Here is a 13,333-nt window from a genome sequence, read left to right on the forward strand (position 1 = left end):
ATAGCGTTGAAAGCCAATGAGAGACTAAGTAGGCTGAGAGCATAAAAATGTCATTATTTAGTGACATAGAGGCTATTAGTGACCTTGATAAGAGCTTCTTTAGTGAGCCAATGGGGGTGCAAGATCTATTAGAGATAGGTGACTGAAGCAGAGGTAAAGAAAAGACAAAAAGAGAAAGCGGGATGGACCACCTTTTCAAGATTTTTAGCATTAAAAGGGGAAGAAAAGGAGTGTGACAGTAAGGATTAATGGAAGTAAGGATGGAGATACATACTATGTGTGTGTGTATTTGTATTATCTTAGTTAACATATATGTATATAATTTTATTTTCAAGATGGCATGAACTTGAGCCTATATAAATTTTGATGAAATGAATATAATTGGGAATTTTAATACAAATTTAATATGTTATTGGGGAAAACACTAAATGATAGTGGAAAAGTAGGAGGGGATGTCATTCTAAGCACAGTTTTAGAGAGAGATTCTAAGAGAACTGGCAGTCCTCTAGTGCAACAAGAGGGAAAGAGAGCTGGATTGCCCCAGGACTCAGTCATCTACTTTTGTTCTGTTTGCTTTCTGGGTGATCTAGTCCTTTTTTCTATAAGAGTGTTGTTGGGGGTTGGCACAGTGGGCTTCACGTTCCCAAAGAAGCCAAGAGAAAGGAGAACACAAAGTTCCATCTGGTGCTGCAGGCAGGCTGGTGAGATGTGAGAGAGAAAATAGCTGCCACCTGACCAGAGTATGGGAGAAGCAGCCTTTCCAACTTTCAGCTAAGAAAATGCAGCGGCAGGGCCCTCAGAAAAGACTGGGAAAATGTAGGGGACTTCTCCATTCCTGAGAATGGAATTAGAGAGTGTGGGTACATCATGAGGAGCAAGGAAATATTTGTTATTGTCAAGAAGGTAATTTTCAGTCTAAAACCAAGCAGTTCAGTAAAGTGGTAGAGGTTACTGAAGAAAACTATATAGTGAAAGGCAGACCTTTTGTTCAAATTTGGCTGTAAGGGAAAAGAGGAAGATGGAAATAAATTCTATTAATAAATTTTATTTGTCTTCTGTAATCTAGCTAGTTACCTGTACAATTTCACTTCCATTTTGTTCCTTACTGTGACCTCTATTCAGGTTGATTATCTGTACATAATGTTTTTGAAAATCCTTTTTTCTGAACTATTTTTCATTTATGCTTTCCCCCTGCTCAGAATATCAGTTAAGTCCTTTTTCACCTTGTGAACACGACTCTACTCGTTAGACCCTTTAAAATTTACCTTTCAACCTTCTCTTTGTTTTATGTTTTTTCACTCTGGAATGATTGATGTTTGTTGTAAAATCATTTGGAAAATACTTGAAATGTTTAAGTAAATATAACCCACATAATATCATCACACAGATAGATCATACTGTATATATTATTTTTAACACTAATACTTCTAAAATTGCTGTCTTTTCTGTTCTGCTGAATATTTGTAACAACAAAATTGTAATGACTGTCTTAATATTCTGTTGTATGGATGGACCATATTTCATTTAAACATTTGCCTAATATCAATTAACTTAGATAATTTTCATTTTACTTATTGTAAATAAAACATGATCTTTTACACAAACATTTGTCTACACAATAACACCGTTAGGGCAAAAATCCTTAAAGTAGTAATAGATTACTAATTCAAAGGGTAAATGTTTTATAAAGGCTCTAAATGTATAGAGGCAGATTGTCTTCCAGAAAGACTATAATAAGTTATCTTCCTGCAAACAGCATTTATGAAAATATAGGTACCACCCCGTGGAGTAGTTTTAAAAGTTTTAATTTCCTAAGTGGAAAAATGGCTTCTTATTGGGATTTTCACCTGCTTTTATTTGATTACTAATTAAGGTGAATATTTTTTCTTATAGTTATTAATTGTGGCATGTCTTCTTTCTACTGTCTAGTCATACCCTTCACACATAAAACATAACATTCTAATTTAATTATAAAAGACCATTAGTATTAACCTAATTATAAAATTTTGTTCAGTTCAGTTCAGTCCCTCAGTCGTGTCCGACTCTTTGCGGCCGCATGAATCGCAGCACGCCAGGCCTCCCTGTCCATCACCAACTCCCAGAGTTCACTCAGACTCACATCCATCAAGTCAATGATGCCATCCAGCCATCTCATCCTCTGCCATCCCCTTCTCCTCCTGCCCCCAATCCCTCCCAGCATCAGAGTCTTTTCCAATGAGTCAACTCTTCGCATGAGGTGGCCAAAGTGCTGGAGTTTCAGCTTTAGCATCATTCCTTCCAAAGAAATCCCAGGGCTGATCTTCACAATGGACTGGTTGGGTCTCCTTGCAGTCCAAGGGACTCTTAAGAGTCTTCTCCAACAACACAGTTCAAAAGCATCAATTCTTCAGCACTCAGCTTTCTTCACAGTCCAACTCTCACATCCGTACATGACCACAGGAAAAACCATAGCCTTGACTAGACGGACCTTTGTTGGCAAAGTAATGTCTCTGCTTTTGAATATGCTATCTAGGTTGGTCATAACTTTCCTTCCAAGGAGTAAGCGTCTTTTAATTTCATGGCTGCAATCACCATCTGCAGTGATTTTGGAGCCCCCAAAAATAAAATTTTATTACATGATAGTTATATTACTTTGTATTATATTTGTTGTTATTTTCACCCTAACTACGTTTTCCCAATAAAGTATATTGCACATAATCTAATTCTTCATTCTCCGAAGTCATGTAGCACTCTAGAGTTTCACTCTACAATCTTGAAAATCACTCCCTATTGTCTTGTGTTGTTCACTAATGGTTTCTTTTTTGCTAATCTTTTTAGCCACAGAAATAGTGAGTTGCTTAAAAATAAAAATATAGAATATGTTTATCATTATTCCTAGGTTTGTAATTGGTATTGTGTCACTGACATCTAATTTGTTTCTGGGATTATCATTATGTAGGGCCTCCCTGGTGGTTCAGGCGGTAAAGAATCTGCCTGTAATTCAGGAGACCCGGGTTCAATCCCTGAGTCGGGAAGATGCCCTGGAAAAGGGAATAGTAACCCACTCCAGTATTCTTGCCTGGAGAATTCCATGGACAGAGAAGCCTGGCAGGCTGTAGTCCATGGGGTCACAAAGAGTCAGACACAACTGAGCAACTAACACAACAACAATAGGGCCATCAAAATACGTAGAAAATTAACTCATTGTATGTCAGTTACCATTATGTTCTAGAAAAATTTGTGTATATTTAAAGCTCGTGGGAATAGATTATTTTTCTTGGGAATATTTTTATGCTTGTAGTAAGATTTGGAAACAAATATCCCTGGGGTATATTAAAATTATTTGAAAATTTTAGGATTGTATATTAAAGAAAAACTCTGTTGTGAGCATATTACTCGTGTCATAGTTAAGTGAAAGGTGGTGTGAACCATCTGATAAATGATTTCTTTTTTTCGCGTCAAGTAACCCAACTTTTCTGAGCATGCTGGCTTTGCAAGGATTTATAGTTGCCTGCCTTCATGCTGGAGTTACTTCAGCTTTCTGTGATGCATTCCAGTTAATCTAGAGGTTAAGGCATTGCTTGATCATGGATAGATCTGATTGTTACTCAGCCCTGGAATTCTTTATAAAATTCCAGAATGTGGGCTAGAAATTGACTTAGGGAATCCAATAAAGTTGCAAGTCTTGGCAGTCATCCAAGCTAAATTTATAGACTGGAAGAAATATGGGCTTTCCATTGTTCTTTTTCACCTTTCTGGGATTTCTTTTGTGTGTATGTGAGTGTGTGAGTGTAAATTTATCATTTTGCTGACATTGGACTGGAAATAACCATTGAGGGCGTCCAGCTAAAGTATTTTCGCTTTGGATCTTCCCTAATCTTTCCAAACTTTGACCCAAACCTGCACCAAGAATGAACTTGTTCTCCCTCTCTAGGATGCTGGTGTCATGAAATAAGAACTGGTCCTTGAAAATGAATCACACCAGGATAATAGCTGATATGCCATTTGTCTGCTTGGTACAACTCCCAAACCCCTGTTCTTCCCCTGGCTCTGTGGGAGCCTTCTATCTGAGACATGATCTGAGAAAACATGATCTATATATTGTTTCTGTTCATTCTACGAAATGTATTCGGGGCACGAAAACCTTTTCTGAAGCCTCTTATAGATTCCACTCTTTTTGTATGTGCCTGATGCTCTTGGTACATGGAGATCTAAGCAGTCCTCTCCTATCTGATCACTGAAAATCTGTCTTGTTCCTACAGAATGGATTTGCTGTGGTGAGGCCCCCAGGCCATCATGCTGAGGAATCCACAGCCATGTAAGTACCAAGGACTGCTGGCCATCTCCCAGCGCCACGGTTCCTGGCGGTCACCTGCCCCATGCATGTCTCTGAAGCCTCTAATTGTTAGCAGATGGACTGAGAAATCTTGCGAGGTACTCCCAGAAGCAGATTTATGGCTTCAGAGATCATATAGCATTTTAAAAAATGCTCTGAACATTATTTATAATGGTTTTCCTGGCTGATTTGCTTTCTTATTTCTCTGTTCTTCTCTATTCCGCAGGGGGTTCTGCTTTTTTAATTCAGTTGCAATTACCGCCAAATACTTGAGAGACCAACTAAATATAAGCAAGATATTGATTGTAGATCTGGTATGTATTCCTGGCCAGAGCTGCATTTTCAGTGACTCTAGATAAAAGGGACTGAATTTGTATTTCTCTGTTAGGTTGCCTTGTTTTTAGCACTTGCAAACAACTGAAGGGTGTGTTTCCTTTGAATGTGGAAACTCATTAAATTCAGGATTGCAGTTCTGAAACCATAAACATTCACGTTTCACTTTCATGGTGTTAACTGCAATTTAATGAGAAGAAGGCGCAGATCGGGGCAACTTTTATGATCCTTAAATGAATTGATACTTCCACAGTTAAAATAACCCAACAGAACCTGAATTTACTTTTCCCTGCAGAATATAGACTTTAAATAGTCAGATGTGCTGGAAAGAATGTTGTTGCTTTGGTAACCAATTGGCCACTTCCCCTGGTTAGCAATCATGTTGCTTGTTGTGCAACAGTGGTATTATTAAAACAAGTCAGCGTGTCTTTTTTTTTTTTTTTCTGAAAAGATCTCAGATCATGTATGCCAGTTTGGGATGACTGCCGGCAGGAACCCTGCGTGATTAAGAGTCAGAGGCATTCGATTAGTCTTGCCTTTTAACATGATGCGTTCTTACACAATAGAGTTATAATTTGTTTAACAAATGGTTTGTTTAAATGCAGATGACACTTGGCATGTTGTCTATAGTAGATTCACGAATAATGAGCTGGATATCTGCCGCATACAAAAGGACCAGCCCAGGAAAGGGCGAAAGAAAACTGACTGGTGATTTATGAGCCCCGTTTTCGGTTTGCCTCCAGTTCACGAGGAGGTGTAATAGGTTGTCTGACAAAGCATAGACAGGAAATGAACCCTGGCATCCAAAGCGAACCTGCTGCATCTGCACTTAATTAATTTTTGCAGGTGATAAAAGATTTAAAGGCAAAATATGTTAGAAGTTTTTTTGAAGTCCAAGGCTTAATAGTCTAAATCTTGTTCATATCTGCACTCATAATTAAATCTTATTGGGAAGCCGTGGCCTTACCGCCTGGTCTTCTGATTCAGTTAGGCAGGCCTGCCAGAGGGTGGGGAGAGAGCAAACAAAGCCCTGTGAAGAAACACTTGGTCAAGTTAAAGTAAAGAAAAAAGGAATAAAAGGCTGATAACCATTTCTAGCGTTCAAGAGGAGTGGATGTTTCCCCCCATACTGTATTGCAGCCTTCCTACAAGTTCTTTGGTGCTGAGAGTATTGAAACCCAGCTTTCCATGTGTTTTCCAAACATGCTGAAGTTTCAGTGTAGGTCATAGTTCAACATTAAAGAAACGTGTTGAAGGCCTAGATATACTACAGCAGTGAGGTCTTAAAATTTTACAAAAATGAGGACATCAGTTCCTATTTTCCCATGTATATACAAAATGACATTTTAAAGAATGAACAATTATTGGCTTGCATGATTTATAAGATAGTAAATCTTTAAAATAATTTTAATATGCTTCTAAAACACTTAAGTTCTGCTAGAAAAATAAGCTAAAAACTTGAAGAAAGGGCAGCAGATGAAGACCAAGGATTGTGAGGAAAATCTTTCTACACATTCTAAATTTGTCAAAATTATGCAGGAAAGAGATTGGTAAACTGTCACCCTGTCTTTCAGAATTTCTTCGTGTTATTTTCTGAGGACTCTCCACTACTAGGAGGATAATAACTGTTAAGAGCCTCTTTGAAAGCACACGTGTGACATCCAGACTCTAGAGCAATGGACTGTACAATAGACATGAAAGCTAAAATGCCTGGATGGTGATGGATGGATATCTTGTGCCTCAGAGGATTTGTGTGTAAAGCTTTGTTTTTGTACATTCATATAAGAATAAAAAGATTTGCGGGATATAATTTGCTATGATTTATAAAATAAGTTGCTTGGTAGCCACCAGGAATGTCCTGTAAGCTTACTGGCCTTTGATTATGAATTTGCTCCATTATCCCACATAAAGGACGCTGATTTCCCAGCAGGCTGCAGTAGAAGAGAAGGTTTTGTTTCATGTTCTCTAAACATACGAGGTTCTTTCCAAAGGGTTGCCTCTGAGATCACCACCAGCCCGCATATTCTTGCTTTCAAGTCTTCCAGATTCTGCAGCTGCAGGAACACTTTGAGGAAATTCCCCTGTTTCTTCCAGCTGCTGAGAAGGAAGTTTTAAAGTGCCACGTGGCGCTGAGACATCCGTTCTCCCTGGCTGACAGGTCTGTTCTGCAAGTGAGCAGAGGAAAAGGAAAGGTGCTTCAGTGACAAAAGATCTTCATTCCTGCATATCCAAACTCACTGACTTTAGCTAACTGGTAGGAACCGCAGCTCCACCAGTTCTTGGGCCAACAGAAGCCAGAGCCATTCCGTTGTTCCAGCAGCTAGATTCATCATTTTTGGATGCCTACTAATTAGAGAGCCAGAGCTCTAATTCACCCTCTATTTGAGCCTGAAGCCAAATTCAGAGGCGTTGAATATTGTAGGCAGGGATGATTTCTGGTTTATCTGGAGAGCTTATTCTTCTAGTTTTCCTTCTGGGGAAGATTCCAAAGACCTTCAGATTGGTGAGGAGAGGGAGCAGGCGCACTCGATTTTCAGCTTGCAGGAGATTGGCCGTTGTGTTCAGAGCATGAACCTGTCCTAGGATGTGCCTGCATGACTCAGGTAGCTTTTATGTAACGTGACTTTCAGTTGAAAATAATACGTTTTAGGCTATTTTCATTTTTAAAAAGGATGCTTCAAATGTCCTTAGATTTTTGGGAATTCAGTGTTCAGTCAAGCACCAAACTTGACCCAAGAATTGCCAGTACTAAATAATTGTAAGTACCAGGGACAGGAAAGCCTGGTGGGCTGCCATCTATGGGGTCACACAGAGTCGGACACTACTGAATCGACTTAGCAGCAGCAGCAGCAAATCTTAGATGCAAGATCTGTTTTGAAGCTGTGAGTTATTTGGTTCATTTTCTTACTATAGCAAGTCCTCATCATCACCAATGATTGTCTTATGTTGTTGCTATGGAGAAAAAGTCCTTAGATCATACCTGACCAGTAGGCACTTTGTATGTGTATTTTCAGAGAAAGCTGAAAAAATACTTTCAAGAATATAAGTTGTTGCCCAAAACAAAAGGCACATTTGAATTTACCTATATCTCTAAATGCTTTTGAATATAAATATGGAGTAAACAATTATCCATGCATTTTTAGAATAAATTTGTAAATTTTAATGAATAGTATCTGTTGAAGCCTTATTGTGCTGTGGGGAAGACTGTAGTTCTTATTTTGAAATTTATGCAGTGATAAGTATCCAACCTGTTTTACAAAACAAATGATTTTATATCTAAGACAAACTGTCTTTTATTTGACTGTCTTAAATAAACCTTTACAGCATCAAGACAATATTTTACTGGTTTTCAAACTGTTGATATGTCTAGGCCCAGAGCACGATTTTTCTTAAAACACTGACTGAGAATTCTATCTTGTAACAGAAACAAAGTTTTCTATCAATGTTATTTTTCAAAGTATTTTGTTTGTCCATCCTCTAGATATCCATTAGCAAATTCGAGACTCTTGGGGGTTAAATTATTTCATTTCTGTTCTCATAAAGGAAAAGTTTTACTATCCCCTCCTTCCTGTCCTTTGAACATCCTGAAATCCAAGATTTAATATTTTTCAGTATGATGTTTTTTCCCCTGATATGTGTATGCCTTTAGCCAAGACAAGTTTCTGGAAGGATGCCTATCTTCCCCAATATTCTGTGATTCCTTAATTGGATATGTGTACTGTATGGAACGGAGAAGGCAATGGCACCCCACTCCAGTACTCTTGCCTGGAAAATCCCATGGACGGAGGAGCCTGGTAGGCTGCAGTCCATGGGGCTGCTAAGAGTCGGACACGACTGAGCGACTTCACTTTCACTTTTCACTTTCATGCACTGGAGAAGGAAATGGCAACCCACTCCAGTGTTCTTGCCTGGAGAATCCCAGGGACAGCAGAGCCTGGTGGGCAGCCGTCTATAGGGTCGCACAGAGTCGGACACGACTGAAGTGACTTAGCAGCAGCAACTGTATGGAAGAAGGAAGGTATGTTAGTGCATGTCTGCACTGTGGATGGCAGGATCACTTCAGGCTTTCATAAATCAGCAAATGTAGGTTTTGATGGTGTTAGTGAGGGAGTTCTGGGCTGGGGTTGACGTGGAGACAACTTATATAAACCTCAATAAGGGGCAGTAATGACCACCAGTCTCACTTCAGAGTTTTACCAAGAGAATCGAAGAGATAATGAACGTAATTGTAAGTTAACAGCATAATGGTTATGAGTTTGGCTTTAGGAGTAAGAAGTGGATTCAAGACCTTGTCTTGAAAAATTACTGAAACTCTCCAAGTCTCAGTCTGCTTACCTTTTAAATTAGGGATAATACCATATACTTCATATAAATGTTAAATAAGTTATGTGAGATGTTTAATATGGTACCTGACTCAAAATTTTTAGGAATCATTGTTGAAAATAGTGGGATTCATACTGATACAAAATAAAGTACAGTGTAAGTAGGTAGTTAACAAGTAACCAAAAATTTTTTATAACAGAACCTGAAACTATATATGTTACACATGTAGCAGTAATACTATATTAAATACAAATATGTAGGTTATTTGCTTTTAAGAGTCCTTTATTTTATTTTGTTCAGAAGCTATTTAGGAACCACATTAACTGAGACTCTTAATGCTTGAGGTCTTTTAGTAAGGACATTTTAAAAATGCTATTAGTTTTATTTTTCCCATATCTTGTATCAGTTCCAGCATGTTTGTATCATAAAGCAATTAGAAAAAAGAGCTGTTAAGTTTTGTATCATTATTGAATATGAATGCCATAAGAATTTTTTTCATTCATTTTGATGAAACTGACTTTTTTGTGTGTGGGAAGAAGGAATGGTGTAGGGAAAGAAAAAAGAGGAGGAAGGAGGCTTGGAAGAGAGCCATAATATATTAAATATATAATATTAAAATTAGGCAGATTGGACAAGATCGCATAAAGGCCCATGCCGTCGTTCTGCTTTGGCCCAAATGATTTAATAGCTAATGAGCTCATGCTTCTGTGTCTTCGACTCTTGCCGTCACAATTTTACCAAAATAAAGTATGAAGTTCTTTTTGCATCTGGCATCTCTTTTGAAGTCATTCTAACTGCTGAGGGACTGCTAACTGAACTGAGCGCTTCAAGAAAGCCAATTTACTCAGCTGGTTGCAAAGCCTTTGACCTTAATGGTGGGACTTGGCAAATCAATGCATACACGTATGTTTAGTGTTCTGTCAAGAATTGTGAAAATGCTCTGTAAGCCATAGATCCTTCTGCAGAATACTGGTTTGTAGTTTAAACATTAGTCTTTCTTCAGAGGCCAATGAGGCTAGTTAATTAAGCCTGAGGGGTTATGAACTGTTGGCAGTTAATAAGTCATAAAATTCCTCCATAAAACAGGATGCAAGATTCCATCACTGAAGCAAAGAGTACAAAGGGCCGGTGTATAAATATCTAATTGTACCAAAGGACTGGGCTTTCTCAATGACTGCTCATCTGGAGTCTCCAGGGCATGTTCTCTGTGGTTTCCTGATTTTTAGAAGCCAGTTTAAAAAATGAGTGCATTAAAGGGTAATTTGCCTGAAAGTTCAGGAAGTAAAGGGGGGTGGTGTGGAAGCAAGCTGAACACGGGAAAGAAAGAGGGATACAGAAGACAGAAAATGAGAAGGAGGGTGGGGTAGAAAGACAGGGAACTAGACATCAGGAAAGTTGTTTCCACACAGAGTTAGACGTGACTGTATTTGTCATCTGTTTTCTTTTCCCTGTAGGATGTTCACCATGGAAATGGTACACAGCAAGCCTTTTATGCTGACCCCAACATCCTGTATATTTCACTCCATCGCTATGATGAAGGGAACTTTTTCCCTGGCAGTGGAGCCCCAAATGAGGTTCGGTTTATTTCTTTAGAGCCCCACTTTTATTTGTATCTTTCAGGTAATTGCATTGCATGATTACCCCTAATTTTCTTGTCCTTTGCTGGTGTTTTAAATTACACGAGATTACTGAATTGTCCCACGGGACCAAGAACCAGTGCAGAACAAGTGCATAACCCAGAGCACTGGTTGTCAAGCAAGGTTGGACTGATTTGACATGTTGTTTGATGTTTATTTCAAGAGCACACATGTGTTTGTTTTCCTGTCTTTTTGCTTCTTCCCTGTGCTCTCCTCTACCCACTGTGGTGTGGTTTTTCTCTTCCTAGGTTGGAACAGGCCTTGGAGAAGGATACAATATAAATATTGCCTGGACAGGTGGCCTTGATCCCCCCATGGGAGATATTGAGTACCTTGAAGCATTCAGGTTGGTACTTGTTTCTCTGAAAGTGAAAAAATTAGAAAACAAATGTCTATTGAAACAACATGAAATTCAAGAGAGAAATGTAAATTTCTGACCACGGCAGAGTGGTTAAGGGAGCCATTGTATCAGAGGTCCAAAAAAATGTTTGGTTTGGGGGACCTGAATATTGCTACAAAGACAAGGAATATGAGAATCCAAAACAGTTACATCAAGACCTAGGTGTAGTTATACAGGTCTGTTCACCACTGGCCGGGCATGTTCCTCTTTTATGCCAAAAAAAAAAGGGAAAAAATTTTATTGAGGAATTCTGGAAAACTCTGCCTATGATAATATATGATGTGATTTAAAATGGACATTAGCATATTGACTGCTCTGGGAGGCCCTTCACTGCCTATTTCACTTTTTTGAACAGGCATTTCCCAAACTTCATTGGGCTATAGAATTTTTTGCACGTATTTTTGCACATGGCAACTCTTGGCTTTCTTAGTTCCAAGGAACGTTGGCTTAGGCAGTCTTATTCCATCCTCGAGTATTCCATTTCCTTCATAATATGTGTGTTTTCCCTCTGACATTAAAATGGCAGTAGATTAATTGGTTGTTTTCAGTTTCTTTAGAAAATGTAGGCCTTAATTAAAGTGTTTATTAATATATACATTTTGCATTATACTTTTTTTTTTCTGAAGAACTTTAAAAAGTAGTTCAAACAAGAAATACAACAAATTAAAAGTTTTTGTTTTGGATATAGTTTTTAAGTCATTTATTCTCTGGTATTACATTTTTTTTCAGTCTTCAATAAGGTCTCTTTTAAGGAAAAATATCAGATTATGTTAATATATCCCTCACTTGCAAGATTTTAGATTTTAATGGGTTGGTACTGTAGGATTTGAGGTGTTTTGTTTATTTGTAAGCAATAGCAAACAAGTGCATGATAAGAAATTTTTGACCCATTCTTTTTTTCCTAATTTAACATTTATATATAAATTCCGAAGGGAAAAATCCTGTTGATAATGTATCCTAAATACATAGGAAAAGTTTTTAATCAGTGAAGTTTTAATGGGTTTCTGATTATTGTTGCAGAAGTACAACAATACACAGAAGTTGGCCTGTGTATCATGCATACTTCAATTTTTCATTTGAGAGTCACTTTTAATTTGAGAATAGCCTCGGGAAAAATGATAGGAAATTGCTATTTTTAAGAATATTCATTAAAATAAATATATTTGTGTTGATATTTGAGGAAAATTCTACTTCAGATTTGCACTCTGCAAAAATATACACTCATATATCTGTACTCTTTATAGAAAAATAGGTGAGATAAGTTTGTTTATTTGACTTGGATTGTCTGTGATGATACCTTGTGTTCAGTTCAGTCGCTCAGTCATGTCCGACTCTTTGCGACCCCATGAATTGCACAATGCCAGGCCTCCCTGTCCATCACCACCTCCCGGAGTTCACCCAAACTCTTGTCCATCGAGTCAGTGATGCCATTCAGCCATCTCATCCTCTGTCGTCCCCTTCTCTTCCTGCCCCCAATCCCTCCCAGCATCAAGGTCTTTTCCAATGAGTCAACTCTTCGCATGAGGTGGCCAAAGTTTTAGCTTTAGCATCAGTCCTTCCAATGTTAATTAGTAGTAAAACTAAAAATGTACATTAAAAAACTATAGGGGTTTCAGTAGTATAAATTATTTTTGCCTGTATTTGCAACTTAAACACTGTTAATATTTTAAAGATATTTTAATGGGATAATAGACTTTTATATTACATTACGTATGAATTTGTCTGTTTATCAAGTTGACTTCGTAACTTACATGATACATACATTAAGTTCTCAACTTTAGTATGTGATTATATTCATTGGTCTGTAACACAGAGCTATTAGTTTTTTATTATAATACTATTTGTGGTACTGTACCTTTACATAAGAATAGATCAAGTATTCACAGCATGAAAGGATAATTGCTATTTTGTACGTATTCTCCCATGACAAAGTTAACAGTAGATGAGTTATTTTTTTTAAAGCCCCTTTGAACACAATTTCATTAAATAATGTGAAAATAGATATTAAGCATTGTTGCTCAGTTGCTAAGTCATCTCCAACTCTTTATGACCCCATGGACTGCAGCAAGCCAGGCTTCCCTGTCCTTCACTATGTCCCAGAGTTTGCTCAAACTCATGTCCATTGAATCAGTGATGCCATCCAACCATCTCATTCTCTGTCACCCCATTTTCCTCTTAACTCAGTCTTGTTCAGCCTCAGGATCTTTTCCAGTGAGTTGACTCTTTGCATCAGGTGGCCAAAGTATTGGAGCGTCAGCTTCAGCATCAGTCCTTCCAATGGATAAACAGGGTTGATTTCCTTTAGGAATGACTGGTTTGATATTA

The 13,333-nt window shown here is 38.0% G+C and overlaps 1 protein-coding gene across 9 annotated transcripts in view; it reads left to right on the forward strand.

Annotated features, from left to right (window-relative positions):
- HDAC9 (histone deacetylase 9) overlaps positions 1–13,333 on the forward strand; it is a 992,890-nt gene that overhangs the window by 791,167 nt on the left and 188,390 nt on the right. For 7 of the 9 annotated variants that reach the window (XM_061413649.1, XM_061413654.1, XM_061413650.1 and 4 more), the window contains 4 exons: positions 4,242–4,297; positions 4,542–4,629; positions 10,426–10,545; positions 10,857–10,954. In XM_061413649.1, coding sequence (XP_061269633.1) covers positions 4,242–4,297; positions 4,542–4,629; positions 10,426–10,545; positions 10,857–10,954 — 362 coding nt within the window. Of the gene's footprint in view, positions 1–4,241; positions 4,298–4,541; positions 4,630–6,222; positions 6,515–10,425; positions 10,546–10,856; positions 10,955–13,333 lie in introns of those variants that run through there. The other 2 variants (XR_009735813.1, XM_061413656.1) reach the window with 2 other exon arrangements.

Source organism: Bos javanicus, chromosome 4 (genome assembly GCF_032452875.1).
Source record: "Bos javanicus breed banteng chromosome 4, ARS-OSU_banteng_1.0, whole genome shotgun sequence".
In the NCBI taxonomy this organism is placed as follows: Eukaryota; Metazoa; Chordata; class Mammalia; order Artiodactyla; family Bovidae; genus Bos; species Bos javanicus.